General features: G+C 39.0%; 1 protein-coding gene across 1 annotated transcript in view; it reads right to left on the bottom strand.

Annotated features, from left to right (window-relative positions):
• Positions 1-19,707, bottom strand: part of VWF (von Willebrand factor) — a 152,831-nt gene that overhangs the window by 17,549 nt on the left and 115,575 nt on the right. Inside the window, exons 42-47 of the mRNA XM_075162771.1 lie at positions 19,354-19,559; positions 17,818-17,967; positions 9,943-10,053; positions 8,387-8,570; positions 7,448-7,488; positions 2,458-2,574 (exon numbers count right to left, since the gene is read on the bottom strand). Of these exons, the coding sequence (XP_075018872.1) occupies positions 2,458-2,574; positions 7,448-7,488; positions 8,387-8,570; positions 9,943-10,053; positions 17,818-17,967; positions 19,354-19,559 (809 nt within the window). The remainder of the gene's footprint in view (positions 1-2,457; positions 2,575-7,447; positions 7,489-8,386; positions 8,571-9,942; positions 10,054-17,817; positions 17,968-19,353; positions 19,560-19,707) is intronic.

Below are 19,707 nucleotides of genomic sequence, written 5' to 3'. Positions count from 1 at the left end.
AATGGATAATGGAAAGAAAGAAAAAAAAACAGAAAGGAACTGAGTTAACACATGAAGTGTCCTGCAGTAATGTCTCCAGCTGCTACACATAACCAACAGCTGTTTATGATGAGCTGAACATTTTTAAGACAACAAACACTTTGGTTGAATGAAGACATGCATGTTATCCATATGTTTTTTATAGAAAAAGAATTTGGGGAGGGTGGGGGGTTACTATTAAATCATTGGAAGAAAACATAGTTCTTTGTTATTTAGGTGAACTTGCTCTACTAGCAAAAATGTAAGCACCTAAAGTAGGTCATCAAATGACCAGAAAAAATGACCCTGATGAGCAGAATATGCTGCAGTTGGCTGCACTTCAATTACCATTGCATTTACTTTCAAGCCTCAGCATCCAGTAGAAAGCAGGTGCTCCTGAGAGAGGATATACTCTGAACCCATGATTTTATCCATTATGAAGGAATTGCTTTTAATCTGGGTATACCATGAAATCAATGACTCTGAGACAGGAAAGATCCCAAGTATGTGTGTGAATCCCACTGGCCTTAGGGGGATGAAGACATTCTGTATCTTATTTGATATTTTTTCCCCCTCAAGCTCCACAGATTCATTACAATGGCTACAAAGGGATACATACACCTAGACCTGCAACCTCCCTTGGGTAGCTGCACATCTCCTAAACACAAGTTCATAGTGCTTAATAAGCCCAACTGGAAATTGCCCTTTCTTTAGGGTTTTTTGTTTAGTCTGTACTTTTGGGTCAGGTCAGGGAAAGGAGATGTTTGGGAATTGTGTGGGTGGTGAAAGAAGCAGGAGAGGAATGTTTCCCCACTTTTTTACCATGTATTTTATTGATTCCTCTACCTTTAATTTCTACAGCTGGCTTCTTGCATTGAAAAGCAAGAATTGATGGTTTTGGGTTTTTGTGTGGGAATGTATATATGCGCACATGTTTCTGGCCACAAATTCATTCTAGTGTATCTGGGTTTTTTTCATCGATCTGCCAAGTTAGATTTTGTGGAAGTGAGGAAGATGCTCAGCACTGAGCTTGGCCATTTATTTTCCTTTCAGAAGCCTGTTTCTATAATCATACCTTACAGGAGAGGTGATATTAGAGTCCAGAACCACACAAATTATTCCAGATTCTCCCTTTTGTCACAGGCTACATCCATATCAGCAAATAAAGGGAGTCAAGGCCACTTTTCTGGCCCTGCAGACGAGTGGAACATGTATGTATGTCTAAACTGCATTCTCCCCACAAAACAGGCTGGCCTTGGGTTGTCCTAAACACTGATCTGTGCCCGGGCATTATTTGGAAGTTTGCTAGTTAGAACAGGCCAGCTGGGACACTGCTGACAATTCGTCAAGATAAGGTGGTTGCAGGACATAATTTGAGCCTGCGTTCTTGCTCTGTTTAGTTTATTAGTACAGATGAAACCAAGAAACTTGACTTACTACATTGTCCTTCCCAGTTCTACTTAGGGATTGAAAAGTGGACTCATCCAAAACTCTGCCCCTCTCTTTTGCAGGGACCCTATCAATCCATGCCTCTCCTGGATATCAGCTGGGAATCCCATATGATCATGTTAGAAATGTGGCTTTTTGGTGCAACTGCTTGCACAGGCCCAGGGTTTGGTTGGGCCCACTGGCCTTCATCCATTATCCAAGGAAAGGCAGAAGAGGAGGGGGCATTTAAGCCTTTTTCTGCGAACTTGCTGTGAGCTGCTGGTCTGTGCTCTTCAGACGGGGAGATTAAGCCAGTCTCTGCAACTTGCTTAGGTCTCCTTCTACTTGAGCTATTGGTGCTAAGAGAGAAAAACGAGCAGAACTAGTCAGGCACTCCGGTCACACTGTCCGTCAGTGGAGTGAAAATGGGAGCTATTTCCCTCTGGCTTTCCCAGCCAAGCTCATTCCTTGCAGATGACGGTAGCAAAGCAGCAGCAAAGACTTCAAAAAGGCCAGTGGAACTGATGGAGATAATCATCTCAAATCACCTAAGACATGGCTGGGAACCAGAAAAATATTATTGAGCTCAGCTATTAGACAATTTGGAATAGTCATAGGAAAGCCCTGAAGAATGGAGATCTGGCTGAGCTGCCAGTCCCTGGAGGGACAGATAATACCGCAGAAAAGGAGACACAGCAGCTCCTGTCGCCAATGGTATGCCAAACCTTATTTTGCCCTGAAGGTAAGTAGTCTGAAATACACACAAAAAAATGGGCCTGTGGACCTAAGTACTATGAAAAGTTGCCTTTTCCTACACTGTGGGTTTAGATCACATTTGGTATATTTGATCTAATTCAGGGAAAGAACACGGGCCATGACTTCTCAGAAAAACTTGGAGAAAGGTAACAGGTCCCAGAGTTGTACAGAACATAAACTGGTGTAGACAATGAAGAACATGACCTTCTCATCAGACACATTCTTAACCAGAACATCCAGATTACTCGCACTTACTATTGGGCATGGTTCACAACTTAATTTTGTACATGTCAGAGTATATCTCCGAGAAGATGTTGACTGGAGGGAGCAGAGACATGTCGTGCATTGATCCACCATCAGGCGTCTCCATGGCTGAAACATTAGAACCAGTTTGTAAGTCAGTGACTGCCTCTTCAGCAAAACTCAAGTAAATGAGCAATTTTATCTAGGTTAAATCTCTTTCATTAAATCTTGCATTGCAATTCTTTGCAAGAGAAAACAGAAAACTGATGCCCCCAGTTTCCAGAGACACAAATTTTTGCATCTGTAATTCCACAAAAGGCAGCATAGCATGAGCATATTTTTCAAGTAAGCCCTTTAGAATTCCTTAATCTGCAAAATGGCATTGGCATTTCTTACTTCGTTGCTTACAAAGCTAGCAAGCAAGAAAGGAATCCTTGAAAGTGATGAGGAAGATTTTGTCATGAGCTATCCTGACTATGTGTTAGGTGGTTGCCTGAGTGTAGTGAATTGGTTTGCTAACAAGTTTTTATTCTTGAGCCATCGCAACCCACAGATCATGAGCAGAAATTACTTGTTATTGTTCTTGTAATAATACTGCTTAGAATCTCTAGAGGCCTAAAAATTTAAAATTGAGAAAGGAGGAAGAAAAAAAATGCAGAAACAGAATTTCTGAGTGAAGAACTGGACTTGTCCATAGTTACAAGAAAATCAGTGGCTGAGCTGGCACACAGTTCAAATTCCCTGAGCTCTTCCCCAGCACCTTGTTTGCTGGATCCCATCACCTTTTCAAAGCAAGCAAAAATGACATTTAAAATGCCAAACTATTAAACGGGAAACAAAAGGATGTGGAGTTAGTACTTAGATTCCTAGCGCTGAAAGAAATTCTAAATACAAAGTCTCCCTGTTTTCCAAGTGCACAGCCTTTCATTTCAACCTCAAAATATTAAACCACTATGACTGAATGGACAAAATGGGAGGAGCCTATTAAAGATTTTCACAAAGAACTTCTAAAACCTGATAAATAAATAAAGTAAACAGACACTGAATATCACTAAATTATAAAAGCTTTGAGTAGTGCTTCAAATGTCAATGGAATTTCACTGTTGACGTCATTTGGAATGGGAATTTCCCATGCTACATGCATATCTTAAAATTCTTTTTTTTCTTGTTCCACACTAGTAAACACTCATGGAACAAATGGAGCAAACCCAGAAGCTGGCCAGAGTAACAGTGTAAAGGTAATAGGTATGTGGGTAGCTCAGAGCCAATACTCTGACATACACATTTGAAGGACAAATGTTCTGATTAAAGAATTTTAATTACATTCTTACTCTGCACCCCAGCACAACAGAGGTCCTCAGGGCTCAGTGGTTTTCTGTAAAGCACCAGCAATAGCAATGACTTTTTTCTTGTTTTGTGGAGGTCTATAAAAAAAATCCTCCACAAACAACACGATGGGATGGTAATACCAACGGGGAGATCCCTGTCTTCTAACAATCCAGCTTGAGACCTCGACACAGAAGCCTTCAGCTTTTTTGGTTTAACCTTTTATAGTGAATATCAGGTCATTAATCTGGAGGGTTAAAAGACCTCAATGGATGTAGGCAAAAGGACACACTCATAACATTTCCTATGGGAGAGGGATGGGTAGCAAATGTCATATGAAACACTAGACTTCTCGTTTACTCTCATCATTGGAAAGCATTCGGACACCAGAGTGATAGTTCTAGTACAGACTACATGGCCTCATAAGGGCATTCAATCCGCTGACACTAGTATTGCACTTTTTTGGGCATGTACACACAAAAGCCTTGAAAATCTGTGAGATGTTCTCATCATGGTGACCTGTTTCAAAATATATTTGGTTTTGTTTTGTTTACTGTGATAATTGTACTTAATTCAGGCCCTCTAAAAGTAAACATTTATCACAGAATGCCTCAGTAGCTCCAGGCTTTCACATCAGGAAGAAAGCGTCTATAAAGCCACAATTGATATTGCAATTGATATCCTTGTTGGAACTTCTAATAGTGTTAACATTCCAATTAAATACAAAAAAGAGAGATAAAGTTGCCTTTATACTAAAATCACTGTTATGAGCAGGAACGTAGGGCTTACTAGAGACATGTTGAAACGAAATCCTCACACACAAGTGCCTTGAACTTTTGGGGGAAGGTCTTACCTTAATCCAAAGTTTGCTTCACAGCTTAGTTCTATGATATTTATTCAATGTACTTAGGGATCAGAATGCAAATGGCTTTAACAATGGCTTTCTGTGAACAAACATAGCTTAGCATGACAGAAATGAGTGAAATAATGGATTGATACATCTTTTTCCCTTTATATAATACACCTATCGTGTTTTCTTGGCTAACTTAGAATGAAATGTCAACATCTGCTAACCCAGTGTTAGTGCAATGAAAATAACCTGCATGAAGCCCAAATCTACTCAGATCTCCTTCAGAAATGCCACTCAGTAAAAGCCTGGGAAAACAGATGAGTGATACAGATAATCCTTTTGGTAAATACAGCCACCTGCTTGGAAGTCTGCAGTTAAAGCCCACAGCATTGTTAAGAACGGCGGAGTGAATGCAATGCACCAAATTACTGGAATATAATATTGGTAACCAGATACAAGACAAAAATGTAAAGGGATTAAGGACACAGCCAGTTAACAGAACTGCAGTAAAAGACTCAAAACTTGGAACTATTCAGTGAATGAGTTAATGGAGCAAAGTTTTCCCTTGATATAAAATGAAATTTGAAACCTATTCTTAAAGGACCCAGAATAAAGGTTTTGAAATCCAGGAAGTATAAACTTCTGTGGACACCACATCTTCCTTCCTGACCAGAACTCTGGAACAGTCATTGAAGTAGAGAATAGTGTAAGACAAAGCTGTAGTAACGCCAGCTGCTCAAAAGCTTTCAGACATATAACTAATTAGCTTACAATAAGTCATTAAATGAAGCTAGTTTAATTGGAAAGTTCATTAATTTTTAAATAAAGTTTTAATATAAATTCTAATTCTTTTTTTTTAATCAAAATGGCCACTTTGTTTAGAAATCTTCCAAGATTATATCTCAACTTGGATTTCACACTCTCCATCCTGAGAAAATATTTTGATTTTGCTAACTTCAGTAGTGTTTGACACTTGCGACAGCAAGAGCAGAGAAGTAACATAACAGTTGGGGCCTACCTACACCCTCAAAATCTTGCACAGGGAGTGTTTGATAAAATGACCAATTGTCAGAAAGAACAATAACAGATTTTAAAAGCTGTATTAAAAAAAAAAGAAAAAAAAATTTAAATACATTTTTTATATATAGCCAGGTAGCAAATAAGAATGAGTCAAAATGTAGTTTTGTGTCAGCTGAAACACTTTATGAATTCATTCCAACTTGGGAAAATTTTACTAAGATAGGAATTTTTTTTCGATATTGTAGAAGCTGAAATATTTTATTTTTAAATCTGCAAAACACAGATACTTCTCATTTTGCCTTCAACGTGACTTTTTTTTCAAAATTTGCTTATGGTTCATTTTAAAATATTTTAAAATATTTTAAAACACTTGAAGGTAGAACAAAGACTTTACTTGACAGATCAGGTAAACATTTTGTTGGAAGAGAAAAAAATTAGTTGTTCACATAGTTGTTCATGGAAGAACAGCACGCAACTGGAAAGGCACCTTCTTTTTATAACAGAGAATATATGTATATGTATGCATATCCTATATAACAGAAGGCGGCAGGAGCTAGCAATTACTATACCGCATGACATTCTCTACAAGTCTGGTCTTTATAAAATGCCACAACTGGTTTTGACAACATACTACAGAGGAGACAAATAGAGGAATCAAAGAGAAAGCATATTGTTTCAGATTTTACCACTTTAAAACCCTTCTTCCAGTCTTCTGACAAGAAAAGCAGAGTTATTCCTTGGATTTAATTCTACAGGGAAGTAATCCCCACGTAGAATGATGGATGCTTGATGGCAGGGCTTTAGCTCTAAGAAATTGATAAACTTATGCCCATCGCCTATGAAAAAGTTCAAAACAAGAAGAAAAGATGGAGAAAAGTTCTCTCAGCCATATTTCAAAAGTCTAAAGAGATTTGGGTAAACTTGCCTTTTAAATAAATGAAAAAAGTAAGACATACATTGACAATTCAGGAATACATAGGTTAAAAGTTAGGTTAAATGACTAAAGAGAACCTGTTTCCCCAGGGGATGATGAGAATACTTAAAGCTCTTTGACACCAGAGGTGCTGCCAGAATATGGATTTAGGGAAACAATGGACAATTGACAGAGCTCTCCAAAGATAAATTCGGCATAAATGAGATCAGATGCTTAAGTCCCATCATTCCCACTGTCATGGGCTGGGTTAAACATGTCTTAATCTAGCCATTAAATATGCAGTTGAGAAAAAATTTCCTCTGAGGGCATATCAGCAGGGATCTTGAAAGGAGACAGAGGTCAAACAGTGAGGAAGCTCAGCTTTCCTGTTCCTGCTAATAGCCAAGGAGGGATACCCCTCCTTCCACACAGGTGGAGCAAGAGTCTCCATCCTTTTTAATCTGCCTTATCCTCTAGGTAGAATACGGGAAGTTTTTGCTTCCCCAAGCTGGGCAAGGATCATTTTTGAGATTATCCCTCGCAGATAGTTTCCTGTGTGTTTGGTAGCCTGCAAGTCATGACACAAAGCAGATTACCACAGTTTCTAAGCACTTTTCTCAAGCATCCTTTCAAGATAAGGAAACATTACTGTCCCCATTTTGCAGATATACTCACTGTCATATAGGAAGACTGTGGCAGCATCATGAACTGGACATACATGTGCTGAGCCCCTTGCCACTGCTTTTAACCGAAGGTCCCACTTGCAGAGATTCTGTCTGAACAAAGCTGCCCTGTACGCTTAGATGTATTCTGGCAAGTTCATGTTCTTCAAAAGCTCATTCATATATCTAAATGTCTTACCATCACAGCAAATAAAAGGAATCTTGTCTTACCCCAATAACAGTGCCATTCAAAGGACAACCATTCAGAGGTACTGAAAAAGAAGATAATATTCCATTTAGCATTACTATTATCATGACATTACTGAGATTTAATAAGCCACAGGTATGATTTTTTGACTTATTAGAGTTCCAACTGAGGATGTTTAGATCCAGTTTCACTCTAAAGAGGCATAATTGAGCCCTCTTACATTATACCTTGAAAGGTAACAATGTCAGAGCTATCCTGAATTCCACCTCCAAATATCCCTTGCTGAGCTGTTTTTTAACAAGTACGTGGCTCAATGTAGATTTTCCCCTCCAGTTCAAGCCTTGCACTCACAGAAGATGCACTCACAAGTTTTCTGCAAGTTACAGTGCTTATTTCTCCTCCTCCTTCCACTGCTAGCTCCTCACCCCGTGGCTGCATATATACTTGTCAGTTAAACATGACTGGGAGTCTTCCCAGACTGAAGCCAATTAGCCAAATCATCTGATTTGGACTTTTGACCCAAGTCTATGCTAGGAAATGGCCACAGCCACAATGCTCAGAGACGCGCAGAAGACAGCACGGCTGCATGCAAATTCCCTGCTCATACCGGGCACTGGGGAGAGCGTTGAATCTTCCTAGGCCAAAAGCATTTCAAGACCTCTTTTAAATGCTTAAGAATGCAGGCTAGAGCTGTAGAGACATAGCCTGGTATGTCTCTCTGAAGCAATGCAAAATAGCTTCAATGGTAACTAGTTCAAAAGGAGGCAGTGAACATCAGTTGTAAAGAGAAAGTAATAGTAGCAAGTGCTATTGTACTCAATGTCTAAATTATACAGGAGAGCTTCAAAGTAGTACTATATTTGCATAACACCCACTTTTGAAATTGCTGTTGAGAAACAGAAGATCAACACATAAGATGATTCATTCTCCAGTGATTCCGTTTGTCATACACAAAACCTTACCACATCTGCAAGAAGGACAGCAGTCTATTATTTGGTCACAGCGTAGTTCAGTTCCCTCTGGACAGTCAGGCACATCCATTTGAGAGCAAGAAAGATTCTTTTGCTGCACAAAAACCTCATCGTTCACCCGGATGCACTCATTGATAATGCAATGGTTGAAGGGGGATCGCCACTCTGTGCCAACCTGATGGGAAATTGTAAAAGGATTAAATACAGGCAGCAGTATTTGTGCCACTGGATAGCGGGAAGACCACCATAGCCAACATGCTGGCTTGCAAAAAGCATGTTTGCTGCATCAGGAACAGTCTGTCACTCAACAGTTCTCCACAGATCCTTAACGCAACAATCCATTTATAGAACAGTCTGACAGAAGAGTTGAAAGAAGACACAGCAAGAAAGGGACTGCAGAGTATAAGAATCTATTACTCCATTAGGACAGCCAAAACCAGTAAGACATGGTGGGACATTAAAATGGGCCTTCTGAAGGCTTGTTTTATGAAGCAGAGCAGAATATTGATCCACATTAAGAAATGTCCTTGGTAAAATCAGGGAAGAGCCAGGCTGCAAAACGTTACATGAAGTTTTAAAAAGACAGAAGCAGATTGCCTTTGTAAAAGAAACAATTTAAAAGTTAATATCAAACATGTGAAAGTGAGACGTATATGAAAATCCAGACACACTATAACAAACAATACTTAGGGAAGAAAAGATGAGGAGAAGGTCTAGTATTTTAAATGTATTTAACTTACTGTTCCTGCCTTTGTTGAATCCAAAGTTCTGCATAGGATTGAGCAATTTAATGCTACTGGGGCAGGCAAAGGTTTGCCGAGGGTGGTCGGGTTAGGGACAGAACAAACTGAATAGCCTGAAGGAATGAAAAATGTAGGCAAGAAAAGAAGCAAATATCCACCTAGCTTTCCAGAGTGGTAGGGTATCTGCAGCACATTTTAAATGGCCGTTGCATGCACTCACTTCCTGTTGGGCTCTTTGAATCCTAAGGGAAGAGGCATACTGCTGAAAATAAACTTTTATTCTGAGCAGAGAACAAGCGTGGCCTGGTCCGCTGCGGTCTGATCTGATGTGCAGCAATCATCTTTAGCAACCAGAGAATAATTCATGTTTCTATCCTGATTTACTTCCTGATATTTCAGTGTGTACCAAGTAGGATATTCTTTTTGAATAGGACGGGAAATTCAAGCAATCCATGACCCCACCTGCCTGTTATCCATAGAGTAATACAGCTTAATTGGGAATAATGTAAACAAATAGCTTACAGCCAGAGAAGTATGTCCCGTTAATATTCTTTTGAGTTAGCATTTGTGAAATTACTAATTTTGCATAAAAAGATTGCTTTCTTAGAGCCTGAAAATGAAAGAGAGGGTTTGCTTGTTAGAACTAAGTGGGTAAGTCACACACCCCCCAAAAAATTGTTTTTCAGTGCTGCTTGCCATATAGGAGAAATAACACATAACTTCTTCATCTCTTTCCATGGAACACAAAATAATTCCAGGGCACTTCTGCTAGAAGAGGAAGTGTCCATGCCACTGCCACCTCACCTCGTGCAAACGAGGATCTGCATCACCCCGAGACCAGAATAGCTGCTCCTCACAGGCAGTCTTCTGGCATCTCCCACAACACTCCCCTTCTTGGATGATATACTTATATCCCTGTGGGAGAAAAGAAAAGGACTGACTTATCCAGGAATAGAAGACAAATGAGAAGATTAATCCTAAAAGAAAACACTGGGATAAATGCTAAATGTTCGCAACTTTTTATGGAAAGGGGAGTTTGAAAACAGAACTGTAAGGCCACACACTGCTATTACAAAACAAACAAGTGGTCCACCCAGCTCAGCATCCTGTTAAATGATTAACACCATCTGTCAAAAAAAAAAAAAATAATATGCACACAACATTAGAAGTGGAAATTCTTATCTCATTAGTTCCTGCTTAATATATATTTTGAAGACATATTCACTTCAGTACTCTAGGTACTACCCTTCTTCAGGTCATATAAATCAACTAATGGGCCAGTCTTGTGAGGATAGCAGCTTCTTTAATTTGGTATGAAGCACCCCTTCTTGGAGTACAGAAAATGCTGATGGCACTTAACATTTAAAAAAAAAAAGAAAGAAAGAAAGAAATCTTAAATCACCCAAAAACCTCTTCCTTTTTCTAGGATCTGCTCAAATATGTAATAGCACAAAGATTTGCCACAAGACAGAAAAGAACAATGATATAAACAGTCAGAAATGGAAAGAGAAGAGGTAAAAGAAAAATGCTTTCAGAGGACCCTGAGCTATTTCAACAGCATTAAGCAGCAGTCATTTCCAAATGTTAGTTTACTGTGTGTGAGCAGTTTCTTTTATGCATTAGCAAATGGTAAAGAGCAAGTCTTTCCAATAATATAGCCCTACAGAAGAGTGCAAAAGTATTTCAAAAATCCTTTTTTTTTAATATCATACTATTATACAAAAGAAAATGAAAGGTAAAAATTGTTTTAGTCGCATCCTGGATGTTAATCAGCACTCATAACTCCCCTTCCCATTCCTGAGACTTCAAGGTCAGGATTCAGTCTGAGCACATTCAGACATCTGACTGCCCTGTGCTGAAGCAGAGGGAAAGGGTTGGTCAGAAATGTAGTCCAAGGACCAGTTTTGACTGATCATTTCATCTTTTCATCTCCTGAAGCAACTAGTCAAATATTCAAACACTGGAACATTTAAATGAAAGAAAGCAAAGACCTTTATCTAATTAGAAATAATATTTTCTACATTTAAAAGCTACGCAGTCTCCAAGGGGCAAAGCATAACTCTGATTTCAACACAGAGTTGAAGGAAAGATGTTCTGTCAAAGAAAATATTGTTTGTGTGAAAAATGCCAATGAAAATAAGCATCATTTTATTTTGGTCAGCCCCTTTGGACTGAAATTGCTGAACTATTCCCAACTGCTCCTCCCTTCATGAACTTTCCTTGATTTGCAATATGAAGCACATTAGCAAACCTCAATCATCAGCAGACTTTCATATAGAAGTGCATTTTGTATAATGTCATACAATGTGATACCAAACCTAGCTTTATGGGGAAAGTTGTGCTGTTGAATATTTTGTTTTATATGACTTTTATCTGCTCAATACGTGTCTGAAGCATCTGAAATATGGGATGCAACTTTTTATTTTAGTGGCAAACTCAGAAAAATAAAAATCCATGAGCTGTTTGTGCCCAGAATAAGCTCAGCATTGTCCAGCTGCAGGACCCAAATTTCACTAAATTGGTTTGAACAGAGCCCTCTAAAGTGCAAACAAAAAAAGTGTTATGCAGCAGACTCCAGGTGTGATTTGCACTCCTAAGGTACTGACAAATATGTTGGTTTTGGATAGTTCAACCTGCCTGAGTGGCCCTTTGGGTGCTCAGTGTGTTCAAAATCTGGGGGCTCTGACTCCTAAGGGGAAGAAATACAGGAGATCACAGCTCCTGACCTCAGCGCCTGCTGAGCTCCTCCTAAGGCAGCCCCTGAACCACCGCAGCCTACAAACCTGTCCCAGAAGACAAATCTGCAAACTGCAACAGTTCATGAGCTCCTCAAAAAGCAGAGCAGCCATCTGTACTTGAGGAGAAGGTGTCACAGATCCTCCACAGCATGAGAAATATTTCACCATCAGAAAACCCCACCTTTTCTACTCACACTAAGGAAATTTGGGCCCACAGAAATAAAGAAAGCTTTATTTTATGTTTAATTCTAAAGGTGATAATGTTTAAGATTACATCTAAGAAAAGGAAAATGTATTGTGCATTTTGGGGTGGTTTTTTGTTGTGTTGTGGGGTTTTTTTTCCAGTTAGATGACCCAGGTACAAAGAGTATATGCTACCAGGATTATTTCTGAGCTGCACAATCTATGGACATGAACATTTGACAAGTCTCAGATATCATGCTGTTGAAGGTTAATGTTAGATTCAACTAGGCAGAGTAAGTAGTATCCGTCTCCTCCTTCATTATTTTTCATTTTCTTGCATGTAGACACTAGCGTATAGAGATGCCAGTGTTTGCCATGTTTTGTTCAAGGATCCACTTATAGTCGATATTCTGCTTGTCCTCTGCTTTTTCTGGACTGGATCTGCTGCTTTATTCCTCCTGTGCATCTTACCTTTTTTTTTTTTTTTAAAAAACACAGAGTTCTAACTTCAAACAGGGAATTAAAACTCAGAAGAAGCTCTTGGTAAGTGTCTGACCGTCTGTCACACTGAGAGGCAGATCACAGTCTACAGGACTAAGAAAATCCCGGTGCCCCAGGAGGTAAGGGATACGGCAACACAAGGCACCCCTCGCATCTGAACAGGTGCACGCGGCTGACTTGGGAGTGGGAATCAGCAGCTGCGACGGAGAACCTGACAAGTGCTCGGTTATGCCGCCAGATCAGGCTGTTTTATCAAACACAAAGGCTGAGATAAAGCTGATCTCCCATGTGGAGGGTGAAAGCGTACGGATTAAGACATTCTACATGGGGGGGAAATTTTGCCCACTTTGGTACTGGGGCTTGGCTTGCGACAAACAAAAGAGGCATGTGGATTAATTCTGTAGCATTCAGAGAATGCACATTTTGGTTTCATCGCCTACTCAAAGCTACCGAAGGGATCCGCACAGGCTATGGCTTGGCATATTTCTGCACTCCCTCTTTCGTTCTAGAGTTGCTCAGGATACATAGTTTATCATTTCACAGGTGCTAAGGTTTTGGCCAGAAAACTCTGTCAGCTGCCTCTTGGCCAACAAAGTAGGAAAGAAAGCACAGAGATTGTTCCTCAACGTAGTATTTTTAAGAAGGCTCCAGTATTTTCCTTTTACATATTGAAATAAGGGTACCTAGAGAGGGTTGGAGGAACCAAAGAGAATGAAAATGGCAAAGTAGACTGAGAAAAACCCAGTAAGATGGATATAAATTGAATTGAAATGCTGAAAGCAAAATCTTCAGTGGCGATGAATCAGCACAATTCTAGAGATTTCCTTGGAGCTGTACTCATTTACCCCAGGTGAGGACTTAATTCTCCATTTGCAAGTCTCTAGAACATTAAGGTATCATTTCCTAATTTCCATAATAAATTATGCTTTAAAATGCAAGCAGGATATTTGAAATTACCTGCCACCAAGTCTTTCATGGTTTTTAAATGGGATCATGCACATCTAATATTCAAACAACAGTCTTTCTTTTGCATTAATTTCTTTAACCTCCTTAATACACACTGTTAAGCCATTTACTACCATGCTTTACATGCTATTTCAAAGGAAAATATCTGTTTGAACTATTGGAGATTAAAGCCATAGATTTTGTAGTCAGCATCTATTGCAACCATCATTCACTATGCCTTTGCACATATGGTGCAAATGTTCTTTATTTTAATTTAACACAGTCATCAAGAGGCTTGAAAATCTAACCTAATTAATTTACACACACTTAGCCAAATGGCTTTGTCTTAAACACTCATCGCAGAAAATTATGCTTCATTCTTCTCATAATCATCTAATACTTTAAATTATCCAATACTTCAAACCACACTCTTTTATATCACTTACAAAGTACCTAACTCCAAGAACATTGACAGAAATTAAGCAAAGCAAGTGCTCCCTTCACCTTAGTATACTAGTGATTTTAAGGTGTTTTGAAAGCTGTTATTCATTTTATCACCATGATTCTCTGAAGGGATGTAGTCTGATGTACTCTCAGAGAAATAATTTCTGAAGAAGCTCCAGAAGGGAGACACCACTCCTCCTTGTGGCACATGCAATAATTACAGCAATTATCTGCTTGCTTTCTCTAAGAGAAAGATGGAAGAGGACAGAAAAAGTGAGGGGACTATGACACATATTGAAGCAAATCCACATCTGGTTTGCAAGTGAGAAGTCTGTATTTGCTGTTAACGTCCTCAGAGAACTGTGGGATTGGTTTATTTTAATGAAACATCCACTCTTTTTCCATAGCACTTCTTTACATTCTAAAACAACAGATAGGATTTGAGTTTGATTTTGTCATGCTCGGGAGAACAGTAGCACCGTTCATTCATCAGGGTGAAGGAGCTAGTATATGTATTATGGTTTTTTCCTCTTTTTGTATAGCTAGATAAAAAATTGTAAGCTGTTTTCACAGAAGTCAGATGACACAGTCGACAATGATACTGCACAACTTTAAGACCTGGCAATGGAATTAATAACCATAAGCAGCAGAGAGTTTGAACATCATTTTAGTAATGATCCATGATTAAAGTATGTCTTTAATGTCAATACAACTTCCAATGTCATCTAATCTGAACTGAAAAATAAGCTTTAAGGCCAATTCAAACCGGATTACAGAACTTCTGTGGTCCTTGATATGTATATACACTGAATCAGGAATTAGCAAAGGAAAAAAGAAACTCTGAGCTATCCAGGTTCTCCAACAGCTACGGTTTTGGTTGTACAACTTTGATAACCCTTAAAGGAGCAGAAGAAATGGCAGATTCCCAAAAAGGACTGGCGTGATTTCCACCAAGGCTTTTTGTTTGTTCTTAAAAAAGCCTTTTGACACTGCAATGCTTAAGGCTGATTTGTCAAGAAACTGTAGCTCTGCATTAATGATACTTTATTAGAATAACAGATTATTGATAAAGTTGAGCCAAAACACAGCCAGATACTTTAGATCTAATATTTCATAATAATTGCCATACTAGAAACAAGTTTCTTCTATAAATGGAAATCGAAGGGATTCTCTTGCAAAAGCTGAAAGCTCTCACATCCACCCTCATGGTTTTCACTGCATTGGGCATCCTCAAGCTTTCTCATCAAACTCTACACTCACAGAAAGCACTAGTTCGGTTGGTTGTTGGTTTTTTTTAATGGATTGATTTTTGCTCTGGTATTATGCAGTGTTTAAGACACAGCAGAGGAAAATATTATTCAAAAAAAGTTTATATTCTTTTCATACCTTCTCAAGTGCACATACCTATATGCTGTCCAGCCTTGTTCTGATACAGAGGCTGTAAATTAAATGATATTGAAATACAGCGGTATTAAGGCATTCGAAATTCTTTGAAAACCAAGACACAATTAGCTTAATAGAGTTCAGAAAAGAGAACTGCTTTTCAGATATTGGTTTGCTTAACTGAAACATTCATAGTCAAATTTCACTGCATGATTAACTGTTTTTAAAATACATATTAGTGTAAATTCAAATGAGAATTTAAAACAAGTCAGATAATGCAGGGTTTCTACAACAGCGTTAACTCAGCCATGAGGTGCTGCACGTATATGCTCTGTGCCCAAGACCAGTCTTTGACTCCAAGACACATTATTAATGATGTCTTTCGGAAAGAAAAAAGAACACCTCTAACTTCTCATAGCTGTATATATAAGGTTTGCTAATGAAGAGCTTTCTTCCAGATGTAACTGAACAAAAGCAAAGAGGAAGAAGAGAGACCATGTGTTGATTTTTCTTAGACTCTGTTCTGAATGCGACTGCATAAATGGAACTGATTAAAAAAAAAAAAGGTAGACTTCTTAAAACCAGTTAAAAGGTTTAGGAAAAACAGTGGTAAATAGGCTGCAAAGATTTGGAGACTTGGCAGAGGAGGGGAATGTGCATGACATATTTGTTTGGAGATTCACTGTATTTCCAGCAAGAATTAAAAACCCTACTCCTGGAGCAGAAAAAAAGCAAGTGAATCTTGTCTCTCATGCAGCACTAGAAAACCCAGAACATCACAGTACCATCCCAGTCAGCACAGTGAATCAAACACAGAAGCAGCACCTGTCCCTCTTAGTTAAAGTGTTTTGCAGCTATCGCTGTAGTATGCCCTCCTTTGCATTTCCCACTGACAAATTCCAGCTGGTCACCTGTGATGACACCAGGGCAGTCTGTTAAGTCATAGGCCAACATGCAGCCTTTTATCAGCTACTGGACCACTGATGTTACAACACACATTTGGAAACACTTGCTGCTTGGTCAACCGTCTGAACTCTGTGTGGGCTAATGCAATATGTAGCCTAATATTATATTCAAAAGCAACTTGGAGATTCACATAGCATTAGCTAGCTCATCTTTGCTTCTGCACTGAGGGAAAAAACAAATTAGCTTCTTCGGGGCTTCATTTCATGGTTCAGGGAAGAACAAACCCATGGGGAAAACCCTGGGTCAGCAAAAGACCTGCAGAGAATATTCTGAATCCCATACAGCCATGTCTAGTTGCTCCACATGGACCCCGCACAGCCTACTGAACTGGCAGATTGTGAACACACCAGGCCATGGACTAGCGGGGAGCTGCTTCAAGTCAGATGTGCCTTTTCCTGAATGGGATTGGGTAATACCATCAAGAACAATATTTCAATTAATCCATGTATAACCTGAAAGCTTTACAAAGAGGCAAAATGTATTTGTGGTAGCCTCTGATGTTTGCACAGCTTCTGTGGCCACATGGCAGTTGGTAAGGGGTATGGTTTGTCAGCATTTGGCTGGACTGGGCAACCTCTTCTGCCATCTGCTTTTTCTGCAGACCCAAGCTGTGTGTTTCCACTGTCCTCCCTGACTGACCCATTCATGCTAACCTCATGAAGAAAGGACATGGGAACGCTCAGGGATTATGAATACAAGGCGCTAGATACCAGAGCAAAATGCAACTCTAGGGCATCACATTTAATTTTACAGTGATTTTTTATTTCCTTATTCTCCACATTATGTTAAGGTGAGGAATGTTAGGGATGTAAATTGGGTAGTTTAAAGGAAGTATAAAAACCATTTTGAACTTCTGTTTGCACAAATCATGTTATGATCAAAGTCTTCTAATCTATGACACTGGCAAGCGCTGCTGACTTTCAACCAATTCCTTTGACCTTTCTAGAACTCTTTTTTGTACCAAGTACCTGTCTCCCTCTGCTTGACTAGCTATGTCAGTATAACAAAGCAGCTTATACTTCCTTTGTGGGCTTCCAAAAGTAGACCATATAATTTTATAGCATGTAGCAGATGTCTGAGAATAATAAAGGCCACAGCATGTGGTGTTATTACTGCTATAATGGGCAGAGCTGAGCAATAGACAGATCTGAAACATTCTCTTCAGAAAGTGAACTTCAGATAGAACAAAGTCATTTGAAATTGAACTTCAGACATCATGAGTACTTATTGTGCAAGTGGTGTAAATGATAGACACTTCAGGATGCAGTTCTTTTATTGAAATATAAAATAAACTTGTCACTGATATCCTTAGCAACAGGATATGATCCTAAAACAATAACCCTAAAATAAAGTCAGTAATACTCAGGCCTTCTTAGACTCTGTTCCCAAGATAATTCGTTGCTACAACACTTATTTTCTATTTTTCTCTGGTTTCTCTAAACACACAGGTTTAAAAGTAATCATTTTAGATCCCCATCAGGGCTCTGCTGGCTAATGCACTGGTTTAAATATTACTCACCCGAGAGCAGAATGTGTTACATGCTTTGTCATGACACTCCATCATCTGAAGTCCTGTAACATCATCCCTCATGCTGGTGCAAGAGCATTCCCTGCAACCATCTTCCCAGGTTGTCCCAACAGGGTAGACTATGTTGTTGTGCACACACACCTGTTGAATGCAACAATTAATACATGAAAGAGCACACTGCTGCTGTAAGGGCACAATGCTGGTTCCAGAAGGCTGCTTTTTAAGATGTGAAGCCTACCATAAATTTTATGGAACATTTTGAACCCAGTAGAAATGGTACAGGTCTTAAAATAGTGGCCATTCTGTTGAGGAAAGGAAAATAAGTGCAACCAAAGCTGCACTTATTCTTTTATAAAGAATAAATTGGAGATTTTTATCTGCAGTCGGTGGAATTGCCCAGGGTCTGACTCAGTTTCACTAGAAGTATAATGTGACACAGAGATATAATAGAGATATAATAGAGATATAATAGAGATAATAGAGATAATAAACAGTGAGTCTTGTAGAAGGAGCCGTGCACACAAAACTTCTTCCAGCTAAATCAGCTGATCTGAAAAGGTCTTACTTTGAGCTACAAGCATTCATTCTTTTGTATCCTTAGGCCATCACAGCTACCACAAAAATAGTGCAAATCTCTTATATTGCACTTTCTATCAGTAAATTTTACAGCATGTTATTAAAGAGATTAACATCGTTTATTTTTATAGATATAGCAAGCAAGTCACAAAGACATAAAATTACTTATGCAAGGTCATGAACAACTTAGGAACAGAAAATAAAGGCTACATCTCCCAAGCTGCAAGACAGTGTAAGCAGCTATGTTAAGCTGTTAGGTAAGGTTGCTTCAATGAAAAGGTTACATTGCCCTGCAACCTCTCCTCTAAGCAACCTTATTTTAAAGGTTAACATAATATAACAACTTAATAAAATGTTGGCAAAATAAGGAAAAATATATCCTGGTGAAACTTTAAGAGAGTCAGGTATTAATTTGGCAAAAATTTTAAAGTGGCAATATAGTTCATATAAGATACAATGCCTCCTCAGGCAGAGGCAAAAGTAATCAATGAGCACAAGAAGTTTAGGTCTAAGGTGTCCCAAATATTTCCATAAAGTTAGTATAGGATTGAAAGAATATACAGTAACTGTACTGATCCAAAAGCATGTGCCTTTGTTATCCAGAAACAAATTAAAAATTTCAAAATTACCTCTGAAATTCCCTATATATTTATATATATATATAAAACTTCAAGGTCATTCAAGCATTAGGAATATATAAAATCATCTGATTATCTCAAAGTCAAAAAAAATAGGTTGGTTATGTCAGAACAAATGGCTGTAATAAAACAAGCAACAGTGTGATGCAAGTGTATTTCTCTCGGACACTTGTAAATTTAAAATGCCCTAACATCATTGTCCAGTAGTCTCTTTGGGGGCTTGTTAATATCTAGCTATACACTGACTTTGGTGCTGTCACTCCACATACAAAAGATACTCTCATCTGTGGAAATCACACTTCATTCCCCTTACCGTGCCTGGAACACAGGTGGTAGATACGCAGCCGCAGTCATTGGTGAGAGATCTGGACAGATATCCCAGAGGGCAGCTCACTGTTGAGTTAGTGCAGCTGCAGGTACACTCATATTTATCACAGCACTCGGTCTTCTTAACAGTCAGCTCTCGATGCGGTGGGCAGGAAGGTCTTTGGACTAAGCTGCACGCTTCTCTGTTACACGCTAGCAGAAAAAGGTAGGTACCATGTCAAGCACACAACATTTCGGAGTGCCACGAGTGAACAAGACAGTTCTCTGGCAGCAAGGCACTAATTTGCTACTTCAGACTTATAGACTAACAAGTAATGCAGATATAAAAGACTGAGGTAAA

This window comes from Calonectris borealis, chromosome 1 (genome assembly GCF_964195595.1).
Source record: "Calonectris borealis chromosome 1, bCalBor7.hap1.2, whole genome shotgun sequence".
Lineage (NCBI taxonomy): Eukaryota > Metazoa > Chordata > Aves > Procellariiformes > Procellariidae > Calonectris > Calonectris borealis.
Note: the sequence above shows the minus strand (reverse complement) of the source record. Positions and strands in the feature narration are given on the sequence as shown.